At 38.1% G+C, this 19,269-nt stretch overlaps 1 protein-coding gene across 1 annotated transcript in view; it reads left to right on the top strand.

The window, feature by feature from the left end:
- LOC126295032 (plasma membrane calcium-transporting ATPase 2-like) overlaps positions 1–19,269 on the top strand; it is a 606,942-nt gene that overhangs the window by 567,806 nt on the left and 19,867 nt on the right. The window contains exon 19 of the mRNA XM_049987282.1: positions 4,739–4,890. Within this exon, the coding sequence (XP_049843239.1) occupies positions 4,739–4,890 (152 nt within the window). The remainder of the gene's footprint in view (positions 1–4,738; positions 4,891–19,269) is intronic.

Genomic DNA, 19,269 nt, shown 5'->3' with positions numbered 1-19,269 from the left:
TTAGTCAGGGGGATGGGTTCATTGCATGTGGAGAGGTGGGAATCTGGATGCTAGAAGCGCTGAGTGGTGTGACCGGAGGTGGTGGCTTGGATTTAGGTGACGTTTCCATGTATTATGCTACTCAACCAGGAGATTCAAGTGGTGTTGGAGGGACGAATGGTAGAGTCCAGTGCATCACAGTCTTTCTCCTTATATAGTTTAGAGCCATGGGCATTTAAATCTCACAGTGGCCACTCTACAACAGATTAGCAATGGCTCTGGCAACTCGTGTCCGCTGCTGTATTATGCGAAGAAGACGACATCTCCCATCCTATTGCTTCAGAGGTCAGTTATAAAGCTACTCTGAGGGTAAAACCCTTACCTCAATTAACAAGATTCATCATCACTTTTATTTTCATTGCTTCATTAATAATGATGTCCTATAAATCATTTGACACGCAGATTACAGACACCTTTTTTTAAAACTAAACATGCACTTTTCCATTAAACTGTGCACTATCCATGTAGATTTATTTATCTGTCTGTGACTTTCGTTACATATATCTTCAGTGTGACATAGGGAGACATGTTGGTGCATTTGTTCAATGTATTGTTTTCCATATTTGCATCGGATATGATAGACAACAAAAGTTGCACTAACATATATCAGAAAAGCAAACTGGTGTTCTCTTTTTAATTGTTTTCTGCTTCTTTCTTCCTGTCATTGCATTTGTGTGCCCCCAGTGCCTTCTTAATTTCCGTATTTTCGTAGCTGTTGAAAGCAAAAGTGTTTTAAGGCAGTCCATATCCATCAGTAAGTAGCTGTCATCACATATGATCTTCGTTATGTGCACCAGTGTTGTTAGATAGGACTGTCACCATCATCAGTGGTGGTAGCTAGTCACTGGAAGATACAGGTCTGTGGGGGCAGATTTCCTGTACCTTCCATGTGCCAGAGTGTCATCAGGTTTATTTTGCATGGGCACTTCCAGAAATGGGAGACAGTTGTTCTCCTTAACATGTGTGGTAAATTTAATATTTTTATTAATCTAGATACTTGCCTCATGGAGGCACCGGACTTCTAAGACAGTGTGATTTATAAGGGAACTGAAATTATAGTGTCAAACAATTCAGGTAACTGAAACAGAAGCTTTATTTTACTAGCACAAAATTTGGCTGAATAAAATGAGAAACTATATTGTTGCTCTCTCCCCACTAGTAGATAATCCCTTGTTTATAAGGGGTGACCATAAGTTTTAGTTTGAAAGCTTTGCAATCCAGAAGCAGAATCAGTATGTGATTCAGCATAATTGCCATGAGCATTGAGACAATCTTCCCATTTATGCTTCGGTTTGAAGATACCCATTTGGTAAAACATTGTGTCCTGTTGTGAGAAGGATTCCATAATTGCCTGCTGCACATCATTGTTTAACATGAATCACTGATCCTTCAAGGCATTTTTAAAGGAACTGAAGGCATGTAAATAACATAGGGAGAGATCAAGACTGCAGGGCAGGTGCCCGAGCGCCTCGCACTTCAGTTGGCATAACTCCTAATCTCTCCAAGATCGACCAGCATCCTCTGTCGAACTGCGACGAGCACAGAACGTGGCACACCATTCCACAGTGGTGGTTTTCAACAAATGTGCTGCCCCATACACATTTTCCATTCTCCAGTGTATGTCTGCCTGAATGTGCTTCGACAAGCAACAAAAGAATAATAGTGCACTGTTGCTGCTTAAACACATTTGGTAATAACATCGCCACAGTTCACATTTTTGCATTTACTGCATACATGTCAGAAAGACACAATTGCCATACTGATTTCTTGCCTACATGTCAGTGCTTATACAGGGTGAAAAGTAATTAAACCAACAAACTCTGGGCAGTTGTAGGGGACATCAAAACAAATATTTTTCCCGAATGTCATTTTCTCCTATGAGGATTATTTAAACTGGTGGAGGCCGTATTACACTCTTCAGTTGTTAGAGGGCATATTATGATCTTCAGTTGTAAGCAACTGCTGTCAACCAGTGTAGCAGTGCATCATCTCTGTTTCCTAATGGAGCAATACACCTGGAGTGAGTACACTGATATAGCTGGTGCATACTATGTAACGCACCACAACAGATGAGCTGTACAGCAGGTTAATCAACAACAATATCCAAATATGAAACTTCCTGGCAGATTAAAACTGTGTGCCAGACCAAGACTCGAACTCGGGACCTTTGCCTTTCACGGGCAAGTGCTCTACCGACTGCGCTACCCAAGCACGACTCACGCCCCATCCTCACAGCTTTAATTCCACCAGTACCTCATCTGCCTACCTTCCAAACTTCACCAAAGCTCTCCTGCGAAGTTTCATATCAGCGCACACTCCACTGTAGAGTGAAAATTTCATTCTAGAAACATTCCCCAGGCTGTGTCTAAGCTATGTCTCCGCAATATCCTTTCTTCCAGGAGTGCTAGTTCTGCAAGGTTCGCAGGAGAGCTTCTATGAAGTTTGGAAGGTAGGCAGATGAGGTACTGGTGGAATTAAAACTGTGAGGACGGGGCGTGTGTTGTGCTTGGGTAGCTCAGTTGGTAGAGCACTTGCCCGCGAAGGCAAAGGTCTCGAGTTTGAGTCTCGGTCCGGCACACAGTTTTAATCTGTCAGGAAGTTTCATATCAGTGCACACTCCACTCTAGAGTGAAAATTTCATTCTAGAAACAATAGCCTAATCGTCGTATCCCGCATCATACGACCTTTGCTGCTGTGTACCAACGTCTGCGTGAGACCGGGTCATTTAGAAGATTACCTGGACAGGGACGCCGTCGTGCGGTAAGAACGCTGGAATCTGAGGGAGCTGTTTTGCAGCATGTGGAGCGGGATTCTTCAATCAGCACTCGTGCAATTCCACATAACATGGGGATGAATCAGACAAATGTAAGAACAGTCCTTCGAGAGCAGTTGTTATGTCCATTTCACTTACAGCATGTCCACAACCTATAACCAGTTGATTGTTCACCCAGAGCACAGTTTTCACTGTGGTACATGGAACAGTGTGAAATGCATCCTACATTTCCATCCTCTCTGTTGTTTACCGATGAAGCAACGTTCGGGCATGACAGAGTCTTCAACATGCATAATTCGCATGTTTGGAGTGAGGATAACCCACATTGCACAGTTACTAGCGCTCATCAAGTGCAGTTCTTCATTAATGTGTGGGTCAGTGTTGTTGGGGAGTGTTTAATTGGGCTGTACCTGCTACCTAGGCCATTAAATGGCAGGTACTATTATAATTTTCTCGCCAGAGTGTTGCCAGAATTGCTGGAGGACGTCCTGCTCCCTACAACACATGTGGTTCCAACATGACAGGGCACGGGCACATTTCAGTCATCATGTGTGTCGATTCCTTGACCGACAGTTCCCAGAAATGTGGATTGGCAGAGGTGGTTCTGTATCATGACCTGCTCAATCCTCAGATATGTTCTCTCTGGACTTTTTAGTGTGGGTAGAGATGTGAAACATTGTTTACACGACTCCTGTTGCATCAGAAGAGGATCTGGTTGCCCAGATAGTACCAGCAGCAGGAACAGTTCAGGATACTCCTGGGGTTTTTGCCCATGTCAGACAGGACATGATCTGACAGTGTAACCTTTGTTTACATGTAGATGGAGGTTTTTTTGAAAATATACTGTAACTGAAATTTGGTTGTGTTAATATGTTGTCTCTTGGTCAAAAAAAAAAAAAAATGGGAAAGAGTTTGTTGGTTTAATTAATTTGCCACCAGTGAAATCTTCCTGTACTGGTTTAAATACTCCTCATAGGAAAAAATGTCATTAGGAAAAATATTTGTTCTGATGTCCCTTACAACCTCCCAGAGTTTGTCGGTTTAAATACTTTTCACCCTGTATACCCACATCAAAGTTGTGGTGCGTTGCTTATAAACTGCAGCAATGACCTCATATGTAAACTTTTTGATTGATGCTTATATAATTTGTTTCAGTTTTATTTAGCCTGCTGGTTGGCCCTAAATTTCTGTCAAGCTGTTTTGTTCATTGACAGCACTGGGTAACAAATGCTAAAGCACCACACATTATGCCTGATCACAGTTTTATTAGATTGCAAACATTGACCTTGACACGTGTTGAAAACGTGAAGAGAAGTTGTCAAAATATTCAAACCCAAACACAGAGATTTCTTATAAATGTATCACATTTTGTGATACAGCTACACCTAGTTTTGTAAGCCAATGATAACTTTCGTAGTTATTGAGGAAATGTTTTAAAATTCCTAATTGCCACATAACATAAAATTCTAATCATATATTGTGTACTGCTTATCACTCGATGTTATACCTGACTCCCTTCACCCCCCTCTAACCTGTCTCTTCCACTACCATATTTTAAGGCTGTGCAAATGAATATCACTTTCAGTTTTCATATTGTGCAATAAAATGTATTTATATTGGTCATAATTGTGCTTGTCATTATCCACCCTCATGTATATTGAGTTATTATGTTTAGCTTTGGTTAGAACATTTTTTTTAAAATATTTGTGTCACACCGGACAATGGTAATTATATGGCAAAAGAGGTAGTGAGAAAATTTTGAAACTGCTAGATATCCTGATTTAATTTAAAAAAAGTAACAAGTGAGCTCATTGTCACTTGAATTTTTATTAGCAAGAAAATGAAGGAAAATTGAAAAGCTTTCACAGATTACTCAATTGTTACAAAGATAGATCTGGCTGAAAAGTCCATGTTGTCTGTCTTCAGGTTGCGATTGTCCATTATGGCTCGGTAGCATTTTCGACAGTCCCTCTGTCACTCGACCAGTGGATGTGGTGTTTGTTCTTTGGCATTGGGGCATTAGTATGGAGAGCACTGATAAACCCAATACCTACAAGGATAACAGCAACGACACTACTGTAAGTAAACCGGACTTCTCCTTTGTGTACTCATCACAGAGGAAATGTGACAGTAAGTGAGGAAGACTGGTATCACAGTTTGTATATTTCCTACTTTTGTTGTTTTATTGAATTATGCTGCAGGTTGTAAGAAACTGATATAGGAAGTTTCACAATCAACAGCTAAGAAACTGATTAGCAACTGCTATATGCCCCTTCCACGAACTCCTAAGCTCATAAAAACAAACAGGAAACCTATCTCACAGCTGTGCATTTCATAAACAAACCTTCAAACAAAAAAATGTTATCACTTGGAGTACAGCAAAAATAAGCTAAGTTAGGAGACCACAAACATCAGAAACATCAGAGTCTGTTATTGAGGATTTTGTGGAGGTGAAGATGATAGTTCTGTTTGAGCTGTCATTTAGTACACCTGTATGGTATAGACAAGGTGAAAATGAAAGCACTGCCAGTAGTTGATAAGCCTGCACAGTGGCTACAAACAAAACTAATCAGTATATATTATAAAAATGTGCATACAATATACATGCCACTAAAACATAGAAATGAGTCCCAGCATGTTCAGGGAACTTACATATTATGGTAGCCCTCTGTCCCCCAGCCACGATGAAGGTTCTCACTTTTACCGCAAGGGCGTGCGTTTGAAGATATAAGGACAGGGAAGTTTCACCCTCTAGAAATTTCTAGAACATTCCAAAACATCAGAGGGTATTCGAGAACATTCAAAAGCATTCCACAACATTCCTGAATGTTCCACAATGATCCAGGATATTCTGGAATATGTGCAATGTTTGGGAAGATTCCAGAATGTTTGGGAACATTCCAGATCATTGTAGAACATTCCAGAATACTCTAAAATGTTGTGGAACATTGTGGACTATTTGAATCCTTTTAGCTGTGTTCTGGAATTCGCCAGTGGTGGGTCTACCTCCCATTGGTAGGGATATATAAAGCAAGACCCTTCATGGGTTGAAATGTCACTTTCTTATCAGTGATGAGGGGAGGAACTGAAAAAGTAATGCAGTGGGTGTATGAAAACAAAAAGTGAAATGTGAGCAGTCAAAATGATACAGTGAGTGAATATAAATGAAAAATAAAGTGTGAAAAGTGTACTTAGTGTATTTGTAAAGCAGTAAAAGTATTTCATTAGGCATTACATTATAATTTATTACTTCTTTACAACTCACTGTATTCACGACTTGTTTCAGGCAGAATGCACCTATATCCGTGAATGTAACTGCAACATTATATGATTTTACAACACAGTTTAGAGGGCATGGCATCATAAACAACGAGATGCGTCAAAAACTGCCAAATCTTGCATGACGTATAAATTTATTACTTCATTGCTACCATAGCTCACGTCACGTAAGACGGCACTTCCGTTCATAGAGGCAGAGCAGCGAGGGGATGAGAACTGTACATGCGCAGCAGCAGAGATTGGACAAACAGACTCCACATTACTGAACTGGGCTGCTGCAGACAACAGTCAGGCTCATTTGCCTACCGTACATCAAATTATACGTTCATATCTATGAGGGGAATAGTAAATATTAAAACCAATTTCAATCAGTTGTCATGAGAGAAATATTAATTAACATCTTGATGACATTGCATCCACTGCTCCACAGATTTACTATACATGACACAGGGAGGTGAGAATAGCTGACACAACTTTGTGAAGACATGATTACAATTTTTGTCAACATGACAATTGTCTGATGATAAGAGCATTGAAACTGCGTACAATAATTATCTTTTATTGTGATTTGAAATGAATTATAAGTAAAAATTTAATACACATCAAAATTAACTTCAAGCACAAACCAAAATCATTGTATCTGCTTGACAACTGCTTCTACTCAATAGAATCTTTAAAAATGTGTACAAGGTGTGTGTGTGTGTGTGTGTGTGTGTGTGTGTGTGTGTGTGTGTGTGTGTGTGTTGATGTGTTTGGCTGTAGTTAGGTGTGATCACTGGACATAAAAAAGAATTATTAGTAGAAAGGATTAATAAAAAGACTATGATAAAAATGGTCTGTAAGTTGTCATATTTTTCGCAGTTAATGGGCATTATGAGTGTAAACTAACTTGTTCGACATTACAGAAAGAGACCGCATTTATAATCTATTGAACAAGCAAACAATTAACCATAATCTGTGAATGACTCCAGGGAATGATTACCAATAACATCGAAAACAACTGATATCTCGACAAGTAACAGTTACTGTCATTTTAGGGCCTTATCCAGTTCATGCCTTGAAACTGACAGGGGTTTATATGTGAAAATATCAGACTTTTGATGAATTTATCCAGCTGCATTCTCACGTGTTATTAGAGCATACAACATGGTGGAGAAGCTTAACTTCTCCTTGGGCAATATTCTAAAGATTATAGTCTACATAATTCAAAGAATACAAAGTCCTAATCAAAAAGGCTAGGAAGTTCTCATTATTATGTACACAATTGATATGTTGACAAACACATTTTTTACATCGCGAGTCTAAAACTAAGAAATATTATTAGTTTATTAGAAGGTCTACATTGCAATATCCCTGTCACTTCTATTTGAATCTGTCTTCGAACAATCTGATCGTAAATTTACGATGATAGGTTCAAGGCTTATATCCATTATCACTTCCCTGTCACATTATTCTTTCTGAAGCTTTTCAGCATGCTGCAGAGACTGTATCCATGCTACAGGTGGGATGTCATCTATTGCCTCATGCACAAGCAATTCAGCGAATGTTACCTTGAATGTTTTTTTCTCCTCCCACGTAGCCTTATCCTTTGCCCATATTAATTCCATAGGGCTACAATGACGGTGACATGTGAGTAAATGTAAAACTGTGTGATCCCATTCACGTGCAAGGAAGTCAAGTTTTTACATTCCATTAAGTGACTTGTATAAATTAACAAGCTACAGGAGATCAGCACAAATCTGGGTTATACCACACTTAATATTTTGACTTTTAAGCCAGGGAAAAATATCCGCACTTTTCTGGTGTTTCTACTTGGTGCTTTCTCTGCAACAGTTGAATTATAACTGGTAATAACTGACTTTAAAGCTAGGTATGACAAGAATTGTGAATCATGTCACGAAACTGACAGCATTGATTTCTGAATGGTAGTTGCTGCTGTTTTTCTTACACGTAAATACAAGTTTACCTCCTTCTCTTGTATCATGGATCTTTATATAGGATGTAGTTAATGCAGTACCTATGTTACTTCTTTGAACTAACAACTCTTCTTAAGATATCTGGAACCAACGGCTTTTAAAAATCTTTACACTGCTGAAGTGCTTACCATTGAAGCCTATTTTCTCCTACATAACTGTAACACATTTTTGTGATGTTGGGCAGTCATCATTCACATGGACCCCTTAACAGCATCATTGCTAAACCATCCATTGGTTTGGCATGCTCCTTGCAATTTCAGTGCTTTTCAGGTGACATGAAACCAACTTTTTCTAAAACTCCTACAGCTGTGATACTTTTGTGTATAATTCTGTTTACAGTTCTTTTTTTGACACCATATGATTTTGGAGTCCATTCTTGTGTATTTGAATGTCAACAGTAGGAGACATACTTTCAGATTCACATTTGACAAAGTTATAAATGCAGTAAATAATCACCCTCGTCTGCTTGTGAAGCACTTCACATTTATTGCCATCACCTGACTTTTTTTTAATTGCGCTAAAGTTTGCACATTCACAGCTATACTGCTACAAGAAAGAAAAAGGAAACAAAAACAACTGATAGTTGAATGAGTAATTCAGTTGTCACAAAGTATGGCAACAGTGCAGCATGTAGAAGCAAGATTATGCTGTTAAGATGTAACTCTCTGCTAGCCACTCGGACAGATAATGAATATTACTGGCTACCAGTGGCTAGTGGAGGCAGATGTGCAAAATGGCTGAAACTTGGGCCACCTTCTTACATGACGCAAACTTTAACTCCATTTCCAACATATTGTGCAGGAATTCACATATCCTGCTGAATGTACCTACAAAATTATGTCATTGTGCGACACACAGTTCAGACACTGTGTGGTATACACAGCTGTAAATAAATACCTGGGCAATGCCAAGTTTCTGTGCTAGTATTAAATAAAAGAAAAACTGAAATTTTAGGTCTTTTTGTCAAGAAACAGACTGAAAAACTGAGTTAGCATGAACCCATCACACTACTAGGAGTAGTACATTTGAACCCACAACTGAAGTGGGAAGCACTCACAGAGCACTTGTGCATTAGACTAACAAGAGTGATGTACCTACCATGTCGATTAAAACTTTGTTAGTAAGGAACATCTTCTGCCTTTATACTGTGATTTCTATCAATTAACATACTACAGATATATCTGATGGGGCAACTTTTCTGGAATTAAAATAGTGCTTATATGGCAAAAAAGTAGTAAGGTCAAATACAGTCATTAGAATCAGAAATTCATGTTGGCCACAGTTTAAAGAACTGAAAATACTAGCAAACTTTCCCTCTATATTGAAGTCTGTCTCTTCTTAATGAAAACAGCTGGCAGAGATTCTAATTTTCAGAAGTGCTTTTCACAATTATAAAACACAAAATAAAATAATGTAGATTCAGGACATAGCAAGTTAAGTAAGTGTCAAAATGGTTTTAAATATTCTATTGTAAAACTATAATAAACAACACCTGGTACTGACAGACCTACCATACAATCACTTTGAGAGCCATGTACAAAACCTATTGAAGAATAGATGTGTTTAAGAGGTAGAAGAATTTTGTAACAGTATGGTACCATATATCAACACATAATTTTTAGTATAAAGTTTCTACATAAGTACAGTTATCAAATCAAACATCATGAGATTAGATTAGATTAATTATTCATTCCATAGACACACCCTCCTGGGTGTGGAACATGTCAGATAAACATATTACAAAAAAGAAATTAGAAAAACTTGAGTTTCATTAATTTTAATGATCCTCAGTCAATAAACAGTAAAATTATGTACATGAATTAAATTTAAGCTTCTAATATTTACAGGTTTAATACTTACATCTGCTCTCATTAAATCCATCATTCAGACATTTGCTAGTTTCTTAGCTATTACAACCAAGTATTGTCAAAAATTAAAGTCAATTACTCATTTCAGTGATCCTCAGTTAAGAACAGTCAGATTATGTACAAGATTTAAAATTAAACTTCCACTATTTACAAAATTAAGACTTACATCTACTGTCCATACATCCATCATTCACACAGTATGTAGTTACTTGGCTGTTACAACCAAGTATTGTTAAAAATTAAAGTATATTAAATTTTCATTAGAATGGTTTACTGCACTTGTTGAGAAACTCATGGATGGAATAGGAGTTGGCCACCAAAAATTCTTTTAAATTATGTTTAAGTTGTGCCTTGTCTGAAACTAAATTCTTAATGGATGCTGGTAACTCATTGAAAATATGCATTGCTGAATACTGGACTCCTTTCTGGGCAAGAGTAAGTTATTTTAAATCTTTATGTATATTGTTCTTATTCCTAGTTTTGATACTGTGTACTAAGCAGTTAGTTGGAAAAAGAGATATATTATTTACAACAAGCTTCATTAAGGAATAAAGCAGTGGTTAATATGCCCAATTCCTTGAATAGGTTTTGATATGATTTGGAGTAGGTATTAAAATTCACGGAGAAGAAATAAAAACTTTGAGGTTCGCCGATGACATTGTAATTCTGTCAGAGACAGCAAAGGACTTGGAAGAGCAGTTGAACGGAATGGACAGTGTCTTAAAAGGAGGATATAAGATGAACATCAACAAAAGCAAAACGAGGATAATGGAATGTAGTCAAATTAAATCGGGTGATGCTGAGGGAATTAGATTAGGAAATGAGACACTTAAAGTAGCAAAGGAGTTTTGCTATTTAGGGAGTAAAATAACTGATGATGGTCGAAGTAGAGAGGATATAAAATGTAGACTGGCAATGGCAAGGAAAGCGTTTCTGAAGAAGAGAAATTTGTTAACATCGAGTATAGATTTAATGGTCAGGAACTCGTTTCTGAAAGTATTTGTATGGAGTGTAGCCATGTATGGAAGTGAAACGTGGACAATAACTAGTTTGGACAAGAAGAGAATAGAAGCTTTCGAAATGTGGTGCTACAGAAGAATGCTGAAGATTAGATGGGTAGATCACATAACTAATGAGGAGGTATTGAATAGAATTGGGGAGAAGAGGAGTTTGTGGCACAACTTGACAAAAAGAAGGGACCGGTTGGTAGGACATGTTTTGAGGCATCAAGGGATCACAAATTTAGCATTGGAGGGCAGCGTGGAGGGTAAAAATCATAGAGGGAGACCAAGAGATGAATACACTAAGCAGATTCAGAAGGATGTAGGTTGCAGCAAGTACTGGGAGATGAAGAAGCTTGCACAGGATAGAGTAACATGGAGAGCTGCATCAAACCAGTCTCAGGACTGAAGACCACAACAACATGATGATCTTGGATTTACACTACTCATTACACTTATTATACACTTCTTTACTCTAAAAATTTTTTCTCTGTTTGTGGAGTTACCCCAAAAAAGATACCATTTGACATAATGGAGTGAAAATAAGCAAAATATGCCTGTTTTTCTTATATTTATATCTCTTATGTCTGACATCATTTGCATTGCAAACACAGACTTGTTGACTTGTTTAGGTGCTTTAGCAGTCCGTTAGTATATTGCTCCCAATGAAATTTATTATCAAGTTGTAATCCCAAGAATTTTACACTCTCAACTTCTCCTATTTCCATGTCGTCGTATTTATCTACCCACCAGAAGGAAATCTCTTGGAAGTTCTGAAGTACATATAGTGGGTCTTTTCAAAGTTTAAATGACAGTGAATTGGCTATGAACCACTTATTAATGTCAGTAAAAATTTGATTAGCTGCCCTTTCTAAATTTATATTTGATTTACTATTTATTGCAATGTTTGTATCATCTGCAAATAAGACAAACTTGGCATCTGCTAATGTAACAGATGACAGGTCATTAATAGACACGAGAAACAGTAGTGGACCTAGTATGGAACTTTGGGGACCACCACATGTAATTTCCTCCCAGTCAGATGATGTCTGATTGCCTACTGCTGAAGTGTTATGTAATGACACCCTTTGTTTTCTATTTGTAAGATATGACAAACCACTTTGCAGCACTACCAGTGATGCCACAATATTTTAATTTACTTAAAAGAATGCTGTGATTCACACAGTCAAACACCTTTGACAGATCACAGAATATGCCAGTTGCCTCTAATTTGTTGTCCAATGAATTAAGGACATTTTCGCTTTAAGTGTAAATAGCTTTCTCAGCATCAGTACCCTTAAGAAACCCAAACTCTGGCTTTGACAGTATGTTATTTTCACTAAGGTGCTTAAGTAGGAACTTGAACATAACCTTTTCAAAGATTTTTGGAAAAGCTGGCAAAAGTGAGATTGGTCAGTAATTTGACAGCATTTCTTTGTCCCGTTTCTTGTGTATAGGTATAACTTCAGCATATTTAAGCCAGTCCAGGAATGTTCCTGTGACAAGTGATTGTTACACAAATAACTTAAGATATGACTAAGCTCACATGGACACTCTTTTATTAACTTTGTTGATATGTGATCATAACCTCTAGAATGCTTGGATTTCAAGGACTTTATGATGGATCCTATTTCTTTGGGTGAAGTAAGTGTCAATTCCATTTTACTGAGATTGCTTGTGTGCACTGGTCTCAGATATTCCATTGTATTATTTACTGAACCTGACAACCCCATGTTATCAGTAAAAAAAAGACAAAATACTTGTTTAAATGGTTTGCAACACAAGATGTATTTGTTAGCAAGGTTTCATTTATTTTTAGAGCTATTTGTTCCTCCTCATTTTTGGTCCTACTTGTCTCTGACTTAACTATATCCCATATTGTTTTTATTTTATTGCTGGATGTATTTATCTTCTTCTCATAATGCAGGTGTTTAGATTTCTGGATAACCTTCAATATTTTGCAGTAATTTTTGTAATGAGCTATAATGCTAGTATCAAAGGTGTCCCTATGTATCAGATAGTGTTTCCTTTTTGTCTCACATGATATCTTTATCCCTTGTGTGATCCATGGTTTCTTATTAGACTTCTGCTTAATTTGAGTTACCTTCAGGGGAAAACAATTTTCAAATAAGGTGCTAACTTTATTAATGGATGTTTGGTATTTTCCATTCATGTCTTGGATGCTGTAAACATCCATCTAATTAATTTCTTTGATCAATCTCCTAAATTTCTCATTTTTTACTGTTTTATTGGCTTTCTGTACTCCGTTCTGATAGATGTTTTACCCTGACAATGTTCAATCTTTAATATTAGGTGTTGCATGTCATGGTCAGATAGCCCATTTACTACTGGTTTTGTAATGTGGCTTAGTTGCCTAGAATTGTCTATAAATATATTATCAATGGCAGTCTTAGAACATTTGTATACCCTACTTGGGAATTTTACAGTAGAAATTAAATTGAATGACAATGTAACTGATTTCAGTAACTGTTTACTGACAGTGTTTTACAGGACATCTATATTAAAATCACCAGCAACCACTAGTTCTTTGTTTTTTAATTTTAGATGAGATAATAAATCTCCAAGACCGTTTATAAACAGTAGATGATCAGTGGATTATCTGTACTAATAATAAATGTGTAAAACTGTAGTGTCTGTGTGCAAACCTACTAGATGAATTTTCATAGGGTTTTTGCAGAGTATAGTCTGGGGCACAGGATAAGCTTTAGTTCATCAAATTGGATTATGGAGAGAAAAACATCATAATTTCAAGTTTTACTGAAACTTTCTGGTCTGTCTGAACATGTTAATCTCCAAAACTACTAGACAGAGTTTATATGATTTAAACTGATATCTTCAGCATAGCTAGTAGTGGTGTACAGGCTGTACTTCATAAAAATCAAATTGTGGGAAAAAAGATAATCATACATAAAAATGTATGTATGTATATTCCACATCTCGTCCAAAATCACTGGACTGATTTCAATCAAATATGGTATATGTATCACTTATTGTCCGGAAAGAATAGCTGTGGGGGTAAGAACCAACTATCTGTCAAAGGAGTGGGTATGGAGCTATAAAAGAAGTGTAGACCACAATGTGCACATACCAAAATTTTATTCGTCCAGTATTTTTGAACAAGAGTACTTAGTGACTTGCAACAAACTTTACACATAGTTTCAAACCCTTATGAAACTTTTCATTGCTGATGCCCCACACATAATGATTACAGAAAAAAGATTATCACTTACTATATTTTCACACTTCATTTTTGCATCAGACACAATGTTTTAATTCATTACTTCTTTACTACTAACTGTATTCATAACACATTTCGCAGACAGTGTTCACATATACAACTGAATGTACCTACAAAATCATAGCTATTTACAATGTATAGATCAGAATACATAATGTCATAAACATTCATGAAAATTTCCTGTATCATATATGCATTTAAGTTTATTATTACTAACCCGCTGAACCACTTTCAGTGAAATTTGGCAAGGAGATTAACTTGAACCATGAGGAAGAACATAGGCTACGTTAGAAAGTGTGTGGTACAAGATACTTATTTATTTGAAGAAATTTGCATGATTTAGGGAAAAATATTTACTTTTGGAAGAAGCTGTTTACTGTTTGACTTTTGAACTTGATCATACATGTGAAAATGCTTTCTTGTTTTAGATGTGCTACATTATATGATTCAAAGTATTGAATACAATGCTTATACAATCTTCAGTGTGTTTATTCTATACTTCCATGCTATTTGTAGCATAATGTACATGTTGGCTAATGTGTACCTACTATGCACTCTTTTCAGTGTTTGGAAATGAGAGAACTTAGTGAGGCACAACAAACTTTAAATATAATTTCAAACCTTTACCAAACTTTATCTTGTTGATGACAACCCCCCCCTCCCCTCTGCCCCAAATGATGAAAGGGAAAAAGTGTATCAGTTAATATATTTTCGCTGTCCGTGTAGTAAAATTGTCACATCAGGCATAACATCTTGATATTCATGTTTATTGCTTCTTTGTTACTAGCTCTATTCACAATACATTTCACAGACAGTATCCACATATGCTGCTGAGTTTACCTACAGTATTGTATTATTTTGTGACAAATATTTGAGGAGATATGAGGGAAGGAGGAGATGGACTGAGAAATGGCTGAAGGAGACGGACAGAGAGAGTGGAGAGGAGGAGATTGACAGAGAGAGGAAGGGAAGAAGGAGATGAAGTAAAGGAATTGAAAAAAATGTGTACCAGAGCAACACCAGGTACCTAGTTAGTCAATAAATAAATAAATATCAAAGTGGGGAGAGTTGCCTAAGTAATTTGAAACAAGGCATAAATGATGAGAAATGAATGACACAAGCAATTTACTCCATGCAGACAGTATCCACCACCCTGCCACTACTACCCCCCTATTGCATACCCCGTAAATGAGCCACGGATCGTGCCGAGATTGGGTGCTCGTTTTCCTGAACAATACAGATAGCCGTGCTGTAGATGCAACCACAGCAGAGGGGTATCTGTGGAGAGGCCAGACTAATCTATGGTCCGACGGCCGGAGTGGCCGAGCAGTTCTAGGTGCTACAGTCTGGAACCGCATGACACATACGGTCGCAGGTTCGAATCCTGCCTCGGGCATGGATGTGTGTGATGTCCTTAGGTTAGTTAGGTTTAAGTAGTTCTAAGTTATAGGGGACTGATGACCTCAGCTGTTAAGTCCCATAGTGCTCAGAGCCATTTGAACTATGGTCCATGATGAGAAGCAGCAGCTTTTATGGTAATTACAGTAGCAACTGTCTGAATTATTGACTGATCTGGCCTTTTTAACATTAACAGACATGCTATGCTGGTATTGCGAATGACTAAAGGTAAGGAGAAAAGGGGAAACTGCAGACTTCCTGAAGGCATGCAGTTCTACTGTATGAATAAATTATGATGACATCCTCTCGAGTAAAATATTCTTAAGGTAAAACAGTCATCCTCCGTTTGGATCTCCAGACAGGGACTACTCGGGAGGATGTTATCATGAGGAAATACAACCTGAAATTCTAATGGCAGCAGTGTGGAATGTTACATCCCATAATTGGCTGTGTAGGCTAGAGAATTAAAAAAGGGAAGTGGATAGGTTGATGTTAGACATAATGGGAGTTAATGAAGTGTGGCTATAAGAGGAACAAAGCTCCTGGTCAGGTAAGTACCAGGTTATCAATACAGAATCAATTAGGAGTAATTCCAGAAGTAGACGAAATATGGGAATGCAGGTAAGCTACTTTGAACACCATGATGATGATGATGATGATGATGATGATGATGATGATGTCCATACTCCGTGACAGAGCATAGGGGAACAATGTGGGAGACCCGGACCGCCGTACTAAGCAAGGTCCTAGTGGAGGTGGTTTGCCATTGCCTTCCTCCGATCATAATGGGGATGAATGATGATGATGAAAATGACACACCATAGTGAATGCATTATCATTGCCAGGACAGACACAAAACCAACACCCACTCCAGCAGTGTGAGCCTATATGCCACCTAAAGTGTCCAGTCATATGAATACGACCACCTGTCGAAAGCCTGAATAACTATCTATTGCAGTATGGACCACCACAAACAAAATGTGGAGGAAGAGATTTTAGGTCCTTACGGAAGGTACTGACAGTGATGTGGAGCCAAGCAGATTCTAGTGCCATGGCCAGCTGTGTCAGGTTTCTCGGCTGAAGATGTGTGGCACGTACAGCCCGATCGAGGTGGTCCCACAGATTCTCAGTTGGGCTTAAATCTGAGCATTTGTTGGCCAGGGGAATACAATAAACTCATCCTGATGCTCTTCAGACTCTCTCCCTCTCTCTCTCTCTCTCTCTCTCTCGCACACACACACACACACACACACACACACACACACACACACACACACACACACACACACACGAGATGTGTGACACATTGTACTGTCCTGCTGGCAGATGCTATTGTGTCGAGGAAAAACAAACTGTATGTAGGAGAGGACTTGGTCCACAAGGATAGATGCAAACTTGTGCCTTCCAGAAAGATGAGGTACCCAGGGCTTGGCACAGAAATGTTTCCCAGACCGTAACATTCCGTTGTCTGGCCTGGACTCTTCTAACAATTGTTTCAGGGTCTTTCCTTTCAGACATTTCACACCGTACATAGAGCATAAAACGTGATTGAACTGAAAAGGCCAACTGTCACCACTCAATTGACATCCAGTTGCAGTGCTGGCGTACGAATTACTGCCTTTATTGTTGACGAACAGAAGTCAGCACGGGTGCGTGAACCGGGCAATGGATGCAGAGGCCCATATGCAACAATGTTCGTCGAACAGTCATTGAGGAGGCACTGTTGGCAGCCTTCGGTTCATCAGTTCCACATCTATTTGCCCGTACACATCTCCACAGCCATCCTTCATACGTGTTATCTAGAGGCCTCTGTGCACCGCAGTTTCCTTGGCACCGGTTTGAATAGCAACATTTTGCCGTGGATGGGATACTTTAACTGTGGCGCCATACAATCTGTTTACAAATTCATTTCAGAAATGCTCCCACCCTTGTCTCGGCAGTAAATTTTTGTGGACTTTTGGTCATCTCATAAATCACACCGTTTGCACATTATGACAACAGCTGCACTGTTTTCCGCATCCCCCAACACGCTTTTTGTACCCTCCACTGCTAGCGTTGCCACATGCCATCTTGGAGTTTCTGCATATCGTGAAGAGCTTTAAATAATGTACGTATTGACATCAAAAAATAAGTTACAAATGTCAGCCCCCACTAAGGCCATTGCACAACAAGAGTCATTGTCAGAAGAGAGTAGACATTCTTGGTTTCCTGCAGGCACAGTTCCACTTCAGTACAGTAATAGGTGTGCCACAGTGTGAGACTGAAATGGCATAGCAACTGGAAATCTACTCCAAATTCAAAGTATGTGGGACAGTACGATTATTGTGAGTAAAACATCCAAATCGGACACAGATTCACCATAAGTTGTAGTGGCATATGAACCAAAACTATATCATCATGTCGAGCCATTTTGAAATAGTACCAACAGGTGCTACAGATTGGAAAGGAAGGTCATCGATGTAGACCACAGACAACAATGTCCAGGCTACTGGAAAAGGACATCTTGGGGGTGGGGGAAAGGAGGGGGGAGATTTTTCAATTATTAGTACTTTCTCACAGCAGTTCTCAAATAGCTCCATGACCACAGAGCAGATTTCTGTCATTGAAAAACAATGATTAGAATATTCTGGCTGTTGTTTACAAAGACTTTGTAAGTATGTTGAGAAATAGTGTCATGTATCTGTATCACTTTGAAGCATAGTGCATTATTCAAAAAAGTTCCTTGGCCTTCCATAATGATGTGTAATTTACATTTTGAAGTCCCTTCATATCATAAAATAAAAGAAATTATTCAGATAGTTGAGGGATACAAAAATTTAATTATGATGTGTAACTATAATTTGATAGTATGGACAGGAAGATACAATAAAATATTGGGGGAACAGGGACTGGGTAAAAGGATCAAAGAGGGAGCCATCTTGCAGAATTCTGCACACAGCATAATTTAATCAGTACTAACACTTTTGTTAGAATTGTGTAAAAATGTTGTATATTTGGAGGAGACTTTGAGATGCTTGAAGGCTGCAGATTGATTATACAGTAGTGAGATATAGATTTCAAAACAGGGGCTGATGTAGACCGTAACGTTAACTTATTAGTTGTGAACTGCAGATTAAAACAGAAATTGACGGGATGGGACCCAGATAAATTGAAAGATCTAGAGGTTGTTGACAGTTATAGAGGGAGCATTAGGCAATGATTTACTGGAACAACAGAAAAGAATACAACATAAAACAAATAGGTGGCTTTGAGAGGTGATGATGTGAAAGCAGCAGAGTTTCAAATAGGTAGAAAGGTAAAACCTGGTAGTAATCCTTGGGTAATGCTTGGCATATTGAATTTAACCAATGAAAGAAGAAAATATAAAAATTCATTAAATGAAGCAGATGAATGGGAGGGAATACAGACATCTCAAGAAATGAGATTGACAGGAAATGCAAATTGCCTAAGCAACAATGGCCAAATGAGAAATGCGAGGATGTAGAAGCATGCATAACTAGAAGAAATATAGATGTCACTTACAGCAAAATTAGAGAGACATTTGAGAAAAAGAGCAGTGGCTGTATTAATATCAAGCTAATACTAGCAAAGAAGTTGAAGCTGACATGTTTATGTACATTGTAGAGGGTCTACACAAGGGAATTTAACTTGAATGCTATGTTATAGAAAGGGAAGA

This window comes from Schistocerca gregaria, chromosome 11 (genome assembly GCF_023897955.1).
Source record: "Schistocerca gregaria isolate iqSchGreg1 chromosome 11, iqSchGreg1.2, whole genome shotgun sequence".
NCBI lineage: Eukaryota > Metazoa > Arthropoda > Insecta > Orthoptera > Acrididae > Schistocerca > Schistocerca gregaria.
Note: the sequence above shows the minus strand (reverse complement) of the source record. Positions and strands in the feature narration are given on the sequence as shown.